Source organism: Anabrus simplex, chromosome 1 (genome assembly GCF_040414725.1).
Source record: "Anabrus simplex isolate iqAnaSimp1 chromosome 1, ASM4041472v1, whole genome shotgun sequence".
NCBI lineage: Eukaryota > Metazoa > Arthropoda > Insecta > Orthoptera > Tettigoniidae > Anabrus > Anabrus simplex.
This window is the reverse complement of record NC_090265.1, coordinates 68693578-68705733: the sequence shown is the minus strand read 5'-3', so window position 1 is coordinate 68705733 and position 12156 is coordinate 68693578. Positions and strand designations below refer to the sequence as shown.

Sequence of the window (12156 nt, the reverse complement as noted above, 5' to 3'; positions counted from 1 at the left end):
AGTGACATTTATAAGGCCACTTTCCGGGACCCACGGAAGAATGTTTCGGATGATTTCAGATTTTATATATTTTTCCTGCAGACAAAATTTTGCAGGCCCAAAAAACAAAAGTCTCCTTTCTTACTGAAAATTTTAATACATGTTCCATTTGATTTAATTTTACACATTCAGGTTTTTATATTTAAAAATTGTTTACAGTAATTTATATGGAAAGTAAATACTGTACACGGGTGCTATCAGCAGTTTTCATGAAGCTTGTAATGTACGAAGGTAATTCCAAAAATAAGGTCTCCTATTTTTTTATTATTACATAGACCTGTTTATTTCTACAATGGTTTACATCATTTTACAGCTTGAACATTTAGCTATTTTTCTATATAATCACCATTTCGGTCGATGCATTTTTGTACGCGCTGCAACAGTTTTTGTATGCCCATGTCATACCAGCTCGTCGCCATGCTGTTCAGGAAGTTGTGAGCGGCGCTTTGGGAAACCTCAGGAACCAGAGTGCAGAGATCATCCAGGGTGATCCGCCGATCTTCATGCATGATTTGCTCAACCTTCACGATTGTCTCAATGGAAATTGACGATCTCCCGCTTCTTTGTTCGTTTATCGTAAATTTCAGTCCGACCGGCTGCAAACTCTCTGCACCAACTACGAACATTTTTGACATCAATGCACGACTCACTCACCATGCACTTCTGTCAATTGGTGATGGATTTCAATCAGTTCAGTACCTTTTGCGTTAAAAAACCGAATAACTGTGCGCACTTCGCACTTGGTGGTAACAACCAACGGGAGCTCCATTCTCAACGGCTGCCAAGCTAAGACTGAATGCCTCAGCATGGTGTGTGCATGTTTATATGCGAGCGCGAGAAACACTCTTCACAATATTGTGACTAACAGCCACACAAACAGAGTTCTGTATTTATAAAAAAATAGGAGACCTTATTTTTGGGATTACCCTCGTAATTTAGTTTGCAACAATATTGAAGTTAACATCAGGAACTCAGGAGCAAACTGCCTCACGCTCTGAAATGGTGTGTTCAATTGGATATTTCTACGCAGTTATTATATAATCTTGGCAACAATGTAATTTCTCTAAACTGCCTGATTTAATGGCCGCTAGTATAGATTTATGGGCCTAATTAGCATGCCCTCTTCCAACTCGAGTAAAATTATTAAGAGTAGTAAGAAGATTTAGACTAATATAAATTGAGTTTGTGTAGTATAAGCAGTGATTATGATGCAGGATATAAAGCGATAATAATAGTTGTAGGCCTAATTATTTCCAAGTCATCGCCCAACTCATGCAGAAATGTTTTGTAAGATAATAAGGTTAAGTAAACCGTGTACAAAAGTTTATGTGTGGTCAAAACCCCAAGCAGCATGTGTTGTAAATATCAGTTTTGCAGGGGCTGACGACTACGCAATATAAACTTGAAATTTTAAGTAAAAGCCTACGAAGTGTTGCACTTGCAACAGTGAACTAAATCCTGAACACCAAAACAAATACTGGCAACCAACTTAAGGGAACACGTCTGTGAACACCATAATAAAATAGTGCAAAATCATCATATTTGCCATCATAATATGACCAGATACACTTGTTCTAGGTGGACAAATATTATTATGTGCAATGAATGAACATTGTTGATTGTTGTTATATCATTAATTGTTGGTTAAAGTTCATAGTTAATTTTTTATGAGAAAAGTGATAAATTATAATTGATAAATTAGATATCAGGTTAACTTCATGGGTACCGCAATGAATTGCAAAAATTTTATACCGGACACAATGTATCTGTGTTAACCACATCTTCATGTGCTGTCCTGACAATGTCCAACAACATTTCAGCAAGATTTAACAAGCACCATGAGAGCATCTCATTTATTACTTTGATGAGGATGAAACAACATCTAACAGATCCCCATCAGCTGGTGGTTATTTACAGCGGTGTCCAATGGATTACATATAGCTAACACCACACAAATAGATTTGATGACAAACTACAGGATCAACATTTACCAGATCCTATTTACTATTGAAATATTAATGTTCAGCAGTATTAGAACTAACAGTTCTGTGTATATAAATTAATACTTGAAATTATTCTCAATGATGAACATACTCAAGATGTTAGAACCTAGTTCATTTTCAAATTTATTCATAATTTCATCCCAGTTTTTAATGTCACTTTGTATATATTTGTTTTCATTTGTTTTATGTCAATTGTGTGCATGTACATTTGTTTAGTTATTAGGTGTTTTACATTAAGGCTGAAGATGGCCAGCCCCGGCCGAAACTAGCCCCTTCTTCTTCTTCTTTTCCTACCGCTTTTCCCACACCTGTGGGGTCGCGGGTGCGAACTGTGTCGCACATGTGGACTTGGCCCTGTTTTACGGCCGGATGCCCTTCCTGACGCCAACCCTATATGGAGGGATGTGATCACTATTGCGTGTTTCTGTGGTGGTTGGTAGTGTAGTGTGTTGTCTGAATATGAAGAGGAGAGTGTTGGGACGGACACAAACACCCAGTCCCCGAGCCAGAAGAATTAATCAGAAGCGATTAAAATCCCCGACCCGGCCGGGAATCGAACCTGGGACCCTCTGAACCGAAGGCCTGTACGCTGACCATTCAGCCAACGAGTCGGACCCGAAACTAGCCCCTAATTAATGTAATTTAGAATATTGCATATTACAGTATTGAAAGGTGGACCATTACTACATTAATTTAATAATTATATTGTACTTACAATTCAATACGGATCAGAACCATGAAGTTTATAACCTATGACAACTGAATGTTCCGGTATGCCCAACCCTACCGTGGAGGCCACTGCGTAGGCTACTTGGAGCCACCGGCAGTGCCAATGCACTATGAGAGACTTTGTCTCATTTTCAAAAATTGATGCCTGCCTGGCCATTAGATGATATATATGTTGATTCCCATAGGGAACCTGAAATATTCCAAGTAGCCTACGCAGTGGCCTCCACGGTATGCACTAGCCATGCGTCTTGGTGGGTGTGCTATTTACCAACTGATGAGTCCAACTTAGCATACTGGGGCAAAACGCTGGCTACCAGAAATGAGTTAGCTGGAAAAATTTTAATGTCCTATAATGGAACAAATACATTGGATTTATAAATTTACTCATTCGGACAAACATTTCAGGTTCCCTATGGGAATCAACATGTATATCAATAGATTTTTTCCTCGCATAAAACACACTAGATTTTTGTTACAAAAATTAGGGATAAAAATTATATCCGTTACGTGGAAAAATATGAAATACAGTAGATAGTCAGCCACCAATGGCAACAACGTAATCTGTCATTTGTTTTACTAAATTAAGAATAAAACTTACCGATATTTTTCTTCTTTGAGAAAATTTCTAATTTCTACAGGAAAAATTGAAGTTTGCAGCTTGGATTTGCTTCCAGCTATGATCTGCAATTAAACAAGCTAGAATTAAAATATTATAAATATTAAAGTAACAATTTGAAAGCATTTCAAGTCAAATTCTGCAAAATTAAAGCCCCAAACACTTTCCCTCCTTCTGCTGGACAGGCTGGAATTTTACAATGAATGGATTTGCAATAGGCCAGTAATTCATTGATGGTTCTCCTCCATTTAACCAGTCTTAAATGCTAACTGACTATGGAGCAGTCATGGCCTTATGGGTATAGAAAGCTGACCTGTTTGCAAGTGATTTCAATGCATACTAGCCAATTGATTTCCCTAAACATGGTGATACAGTTCAAGTGAAAATGTGGTTAGTTCAATTATTTCTAAATAATTCTTTTTGTTAGGCAATGCTTCTGAATAGTAAGTAATATGACAGTTTGTTTCAACCACTAACCTGAAGAATCTGGAGTCTGCTCCACCGAGGACTATACAAAATGTGTCAAAACATGACCAGAATCAATACCACACATTTGGTAAATGATGGAAATCTACTGGCAATGGAAATTATTTAAAACCTACATATATTCTATCAAGTACAAAATACAGTAAAAAAACTTGCTCAAAGCGGAATTGCAAGGGACCAAAGTATTTTTCTGAATTAGACAAGTTTCCGCATTACACAAAAAGTTTTTTTGGCCTTAAAACACCAATCACCACCGTTAAACAAAACATGATACAGTATATACAGGCACAGTATTTTAAAATATTAAGTAGATCATCTGCTGAAAGGTATAATATGGCAGGGAGGGATTCAGTTAGGTGGAAATGTAGTAAGCAGTCTGGCCTATGCTGACGACTTGGCCTTAATGGCAGATTGCGCTGAAAGCCTGCAGTCTAATATCTTGGAACTTGAAAATAGGTGCAATGAGTATGGTATGAAAATTAGCCTTTCGAAGACTAAATTGACGTCAGTAGGTAAGAAATTCAACAGAATTGAATGTCAGATTGGTGACACAAAACTAGAACAGGTCGATAATTTCAAGTATTTAGGTTCTGTGTTCTCCCAGGATGGTAATATAGTAAGTGAGATTGAATCAAGGTATAGTAAAGCTAATGCAGTGAGCTCGCAGTTGTGATCAACAGTATTCTGTAAGAAGGAAGTCGGCTCCCAGACAAAACTATCTTTACATCGGTCTGGTTTTAGACCAACTTTGCTTTACGGGAGCGAAAGCTGGGTGGATTCAGGATATCTTATTCATAAGTTAGAAGTAACAGACATGAAAGTAGCAAGAATGATTGCTGGTACAAACAGGTGGGAACAATGGCAGGATGGTACTCGGAATGAGGAGATAGAAGCTCATTTAGGAATGAATTTGATGGATGAAGCTGTACGCATAAACCGGCTTTGGTAGAGGGGTCATATGAGGAATATCTAAAGAACCATATCACTCTGAGTGAAGATTTAGTCCAAAAATGCTTGCTAAGTGCCATACAGTATTAGCTGGCAGAAAAGCACAGCTGGTTAGACATTTCTTCAGGGTTCAAATCCCTGAAAAGTTGTTTGGTATTTAACGGTACTGAAATGTGAAATACATTTATTGGCAAGTCAAGGAACCCTCTTTAGAGTAAAATTCTAACACACAGGCTCTCTAAAGACTAATGGAACTTAAAAGAATACTGAAATTATTATTACTGTTATTGTTACCGTGTTTTTGTGGATCACAGAGACATGAATGGGTGGAAAATCGAAAGATTGAACTGAAACGTTAAAATTGGCAATTTTATTTCTTTCCTTAATGGTGGTGGTGGTGGTTATTGTACTAAGAGGAAGTACAACTAGGCAACCATCCTCTATATAACACTAATCAGAGGGAAAATATGGAAGGGATCTTGACACTTCGAAGAATGAAGGTATCGGCCAAAGGAAGATACGGGCCACGAAGGCCGTGAAAATGAAAGACTCCCTAGGACTCCATACGTAATATCGTCGGGGTCGGAAAAGAACAAGAGTTGACCAAGGAAGGTCGGATAGGATAGATGAAAGTGAGGAGCCTGGCACAAGTAAGTGGAAGCAATGCCAGGACTCAGCTAAGGGCCCCGTGGTCGCCACCCCATGCTCCAAAGTTCAGAGTCCCTGGGCCCCTTTTAGTAGCCTCTTACGACAGACAGGGGATACCGTGGGTGTTATTCTACCGCCCCCACCCACAGGGGGATTTCTTTCCTTAACCTTCTCCCTTTTTTTTCTTTTCAAATCTTAAATACCTTGCCAAGTACTTAACAATTAGTTACAAAAGTTAGTTCGTAAGATTGAAAAACACTTTTAGAGAGGTCTAAAATAATCAGATAGAAATTTTACAGGCTGAGCTTGAAGCTCCCAATTACAATCTTTACCTGAGCACTACTGCTCCTTTCAAAAAAATATCAAGGAGATGGATCTCCCAATTGCTTTTACATCACTAGTAAGAGCATCTATGCTCTACAAATTTACACTTAAGAATCTATTTTTTTAATATTCACACTTTCCAGGCATATTAAAGGCACAATCTACATTTAACAAAATCAAGCAATATTCACTGTCTAAAATGCTCAGCAGTCTGATATCTTTAACATGAAAAGAATGAAATAGAATTTAACAGGGGTAACAAGTACCCATTCCACATGGCCTTCGGTAAAAACAAAAGGTTGACTGGCTGGAAAACCAAAAAGGGGAGGAGGCGAACACTTGTGCTCCTAAACTTTACATTAAATGCATAAAATCCTATTTGGGCTTATGGCCTGACGTTACAGAGGCTAAGCCTATACTATGGAGGTGACCAGATGGAGAAAAATATTTAAGTTACAGAAATTACAAGATAGAACATCATTAAAAATAAACTGTACAAACACTATGAGAACATACTGAGAGAAGAACAATTTGGCTTCAGAAAGGGAAGATCTTGCTGTGATGGCTATTTCACATGAAAATCCTTCTAGAAAAACACAAGGAATTTAATGTAGAAACACATATTGCCTTTGTGGGCTTCAAAAAAGCTTTTGACAAAGTAAACCGCAATACCTTACTTAATATTTTAATATCTGACCACACCCCACAACAGTTGGTACAGAACATAAGTAACCTTTAGAAACATAACCTGATTTCCATAAAGGTCAATGATACATTACCAGAGTGGAAAGCAATAAACACAGGAGTAAGACAGGGTTGCGGTCTTTCCCCTCTCCTGTTCATAATCTACATGAATGCTCTCATACAAGAATTTAGAGAAACGAGATATGGTTCTATCCACATTAACATAAATCTACAGCTGGACACAATATTATTCGCAGATGACTTAGTGCGGATCACCACCTCAAAAGATGATTTACAGCGTTCAATGTATAACCTAAACCTAGTCTCAGAAAAGTACTCAATGGAAATATCCCCTGAGAAAACTAAGATAATGGCTTTCTGTGGCAAGGAACCAGTAAGAAGCAAGATCTGCTTAAATAACATTTTGGAAAGAGTAAATGATTTTAAATACCTGGGCTACAAACTGTCCTTCTTTGAAGAACTGGACAAACCCGAGAAAATCTCCAAATTCAACAGATGTTTGGGAATCATCAATAAAGTTTTTAGACCATCATTAGTACAAGAATCTACAAAACCTTGGCAAGACCTGTACTTTGCTATGGAAGTGAAGCATGGACCCTGAAGAAATGCAATGAGAGAAGAATAACTACAGCTGAAATGAAATACATGCGGCAAACAGCAGGAGTCTCTAAGTGGGAACACAAAAGAGATACAAAAGTGCTGAATGACCTTAAAAGCAGACCTATATTGGAATACACCTATGAATGCCAGAGAAATTGGCTAGAACACCTAAACAGGATGGACAGAAGCAGGATCCCCAAAGCAGTCATAAACTACAGCCCCAGTGGGAAGAGACCTCTGGGACGCTCCAGGAAGAGATGGTGTGAAAAGGCAAATCTTTTGTATAGACCGTAACGGTTCTTCTGTAGGACTAATACATGAAAGGATGATGATGATGATGATGATGATAAGATAGAAAATGGTTACAAAATCATAGCCACCTCAAAATCAAGTTGAGAGGGGGTACGAGAGGGTACCTCACTCTCCATTCACTGATTTTGGTTAAGTTCTTTAGGCTTGATTGAAATTTACATTTTAATTTCGAAAGTTATATTTTAGAAAATAAAGTTACATTACTGAAGATTTTAAACCTTCTCCTCGAGCTAGCATTGAAAGACTATCAGATTTTAAACTGGATCTGCCATCACCTTGAGCTGGTGGAACTCCCGAAGATGGATAAGGCACACCCCGCCTCTGTTACAACAAACACACACTTAGACTGGAGCGATCGCAAAGACAATCTGGTCCGAAAAGTGCCAGCCTTTATAGCAGAGGGGAAGGTTCCAGAAAGCTCTGGGCCAAGGGCCCGACACACCCCAATTCTCATTGGATAATCAAATAAATAAATAAAAATTCTCATTGGTGAATAAATAAATGTATAAAAAATCCTGATTGGCTAACTCCTCAAGTTGGCGGGAAGAGATACAAGTGTTGGTAACTTTTGACCACGAAAAAACAAACACTAAATATTCCAGTTTCGGAAACCTTAACATACAAAATTACTCTTGCATTTTAACAGTTCATCTTTACACCAGAGGGCACGACGTGAGTTTATAGTAGCGACATCTGTTGAGAAATGTTCACACTTCTTGTACTAGTTGTTGCAAGGTTTATATTTAAGATGGCATTCTCCAAGGTGCTTGATTTAAATGCGCAGGACGGGTGTACCTCCGGTACAATTATTATTAAAATCCCCTTAATCGCAGTAGATTTTAAGATATCTGTTATTATGATCATTATTACTTTTTTTGGGGTACACGAAAGGAGCCTCCCCGAAGATTGCGATGATTTGTGATCAAGATAATAAAAGCAATCGGGCGTACCCCGGGCAACGTCAGAGAATGAATAACCTGACGGCTGATCCTTTCACAACAGAAACATCCACACCTGAGCCCTTTTCAGGGCCACAGTTAACGATTATCTCTGTTAACATAGAAGGCATTACACCAGCCAAAGAAGAACTGCTACAAGAACTATGCAGGAAGCACCAGTGCCACATACTGTGCATACAGGAGACACATAGAGGTTGTGATATTCGCAGGCCAAAAATAGATGGAATGCGTCTCGCCATTGAAAGACCTCATGATAAATATGGAAGTGCTATTTTTGTTCATCCAGATTTCCAGATTTCATCCACAGCATTCACAGAGGAAAACAACATTGAAATCCTTACTGTAGAAACAGCTAATTGCACCATTTCATCCCTTTATAAACCACCTGGTGCTCAATTCACTGTAAACCTACCATCCAATTTCGGAAACAAGCATGTGCAAATTGTGATCGGTGATTTCAACAGCCATAGTCCTCTCTGGGGCTATGACCATGAAGATGAGAATGGGACAGCAGTACAAGAATGGGCAGAAATAAGCCAGCTGACTTTAATCCATGATGCAAAACTACCTGGATCCTTTAACAGTGGCAGGTGGAGAAGAGCTTACAATCCTGACCTCATATTTGGCAGCAGCAATATCAACCAACAATGTGTAAAATCTGTCTGTTCCCCAATACCCAATACACAGCATAGACCAATAATGTGCCAAGTATTTGCTGCTATAAGACCTCAGATGGTATCCTTTCGGAGGAGGTTTAATTTTAAGAAGGCAGACTGGTCAAGATTTGCGGAATTACTGGACGCTGAAATATCTGCTATAGAACCAGTACCCAGTTACTATGACACCTTCACCACAGCTGTAAAGAGATGCTCAAGGATGTCTATCCCCCGTGGCTGTCGAACATCTTATATCCCCGGGCTTACTTCAGATCAAGCCACACTACTTGCAGAATACAAAAACTTATTTGAAGAAAATCCTTTCAATGAAGTAACTGTGGAAGCAGGGAACAAGCTTATTTCCTCTATTAGAGAGACCAAAAGGGATCAGTGGATACAAACTATTGAAAACTTGGACCTGAAAAGAGACAGTCATAAAGCTTGGAGACTTCTGAGACGTCTAAGCAATGATCCAACCAAGACCACCGCACATCATAATATCACTGCTAACCAAATAGCACATCAGTTACTGCTGAACGGGAAGGCAAACCACAAATCACAAAAACCGAAACTGCAAAGAGAAGAGCATGAAGAGAGCGACGACCTAACATCATCACTCAGCATGGAAGAATTAGAGAAGGCTATCAAACAGAGTAAAAATGGAAAATCAGCTGGCTTGGATGATATACGAACTGAGCAAATTAAACACTTTGGATTAATGACAAAGAAATGGATTCTCCAACTCTTCAATAACTGTTTGAGCAGAAACCAAATTCCAAAGATATGGCGGAAGAGCCGAGTGATTGCCTTGCTGAAACCTGGTAAAGAAGGGAATGATCCAAAGAATTTTAGACCAATTGCGCTACTATGTCACCTTTACAAACTGCTGGAAAGATTGATCTTAAATCGCCTATTACCTGTAATTGACCCATTACTTATACCTCAGCAATCTGGATTTCGTCCTGGTAAAAGCTGTACTGGACAGTTATTAAACCTTACACAGTTTATAGAAGATGGGTTTGAGGCTCGTAAGGTGACAGGAGTGGTATTTGTTGACTTATCAGCAGCGTATGACACTGTCAACCACCAGCTACTATTAGTGAAGGTCTACAATCTAACCAAGGACTTTAACCTAACAAGACTCATCGCCACTCTTTTGCAGAATCGCAGGTTCTTTGTTGATTTCCAAGAACAGCGTAGTCGATGGAGACTACAGAAAAACGGTCTTCCGCAAGGAAGTGTGCTGGCTCCAATTCTGTTCAATATATACACAAACGACCAACCCATAGCCCCCAATTGCAGTAGCTTCTTGTATGCTGATGACCTCGCCCTAGCCACTCAGAGAAGAGATTTTGAAACAGTGGAGATCACCCTCACGGATGCCCTTAATGATCTTTCTAGATATTACAGCACAAACCAGCTTAAACCGAACCCCTCAAAGACACAAGTGTGTGCTTTTCATCTGAGAAACAGGGAAGCCACTCGCAAGTTAAAGATAGTATGGTCAGGAGTCGAACTGGAACACTGCGAGTCTCCAAAATATCTAGGAGTGACACTTGATAGATCTCTTACTTTCAAGAAGCACTGCATGAACTGCAAATCAAAAGTCTCCACCAGGAACAATCTTTTACGGAAACTGGCCGGATCACAGTGGGGTAGCCAACCTGAAACCATCCGAACTTCTGCAATGGCACTATGCTATTCTGCAGCAGAGTATGCGTGTCCTGTCTGGTATAATTCAACATATGCCAAACAGGTGGATATAGCTCTCAATGAAACTTGCAGAATTATAACAGGTTGTTTGAAATCCACTCCAGTTGAATGGCTCTACCACCTTGCAGGAATAGCACCTCCTTCTGTTCGAAGAGAAATAGCTGCGAACAAGGAAAGAAAGACAGTGGAACAGGAAAGGACCCACCCTCTATATGGGCATGCACCGCATCTGCAACGTTTAAAGTCAAGGAAGAGTTTTCTCAGAACTTCAAAGGAACTTAGAACCACTACTGAAAAAGCCAGGTTGCAATTATGGAGGGCTACATCCTACCTTCCTCCTGGCTGGATAAGATTTTCTGAAACTCTACCTCCTGGCTACAATGAAGAATGGATGACCTGGAAGTCCCTGAATAGACTGAGATCTGGAGTTGGCAGATCCAAAGTTAATTTGGCAAGATGGGGCTATATAGATCAAGAAAAAATCCAATGTGACTGCGGAGAAGACCAGACAGTCCAACATATGCTCCAGTGTCGTCTATGTCCAGCCTCCTGCACAGAAGATGAACTATATCAAGCATCAAAAAATGCTTTGGAAGTGGCCAAGTTTTGGGCAAATGTAATATAGTAATTATAACTGTGTACAACATGTATGTTTCTGATACGAGAATAATAATAATAATTACTTTTTTTTTTTTTTTTTTTGTAATTAGAACATTAGTATTGCAGCAAATGGTCCAAACTGCCTGAAATTTGTGTCAAGAGATGAGATACATACAAATTAATGGCTTGAAAACAATGCACCAGATACCTAATTAGTGATTGCCATGGGAGCCTTGACATAAGAATATGGTCACTAGAAGTTCAAATCTAGTCAACCATGATAGAATTACTGTTATTAAGCAAGTCAGTCTAGTACTTAAGATTTATCACAGTCATCATCATCATCATCATCATCATCCCACTCCAGTCGCTCGGATGTGGTTTACAAGCCTCCTCCATTCATTTCTGTCCTTCCAATTTTCCTGCTCCATTACTTCCGCCACATCCAATCCAGCTTCTCTAATGTCCTTCCAAATCTGATCCATTCACCTTCTTCTCGGTCTTCCAACTGGTCTCTTTCCCTTAACTTCTCTTTCCAATTCCCTTCTTGCTACCCGTTTCTTTCCAATTCTTTTTACATGTTAGAACCACCTCAGTCTTGCTTTTTGTATCTTCTGTACTAACGGTTCTATATTCAGCTCTTCTCTGATTTTAATATTTTGAATTCTATCTCCTCTTGTCTTTTTTACCGATATTCTTAAAAATTTAATTTCTACTGCTTGGATCTTACTATCTTCTCTCTTATTAGTTACCAGCGTTTCTAGTCCGTATGTTACAATTGGTATGAAATACTGTTTATAAAATGTTAATTTTGTTCT

The 12156-nt window shown here is 39.0% G+C and overlaps 1 protein-coding gene across 1 annotated transcript in view; it reads right to left on the bottom strand.

Moving 5' to 3' along the window:
* Positions 1–12156, bottom strand: part of LOC136861303 (uncharacterized) — a 116008-nt gene that overhangs the window by 14914 nt on the left and 88938 nt on the right. Inside the window, exon 8 of the mRNA XM_067138813.2 lies at positions 3370–3452. Coding sequence (XP_066994914.2) covers positions 3370–3452 — 83 coding nt within the window. The remainder of the gene's footprint in view (positions 1–3369; positions 3453–12156) is intronic.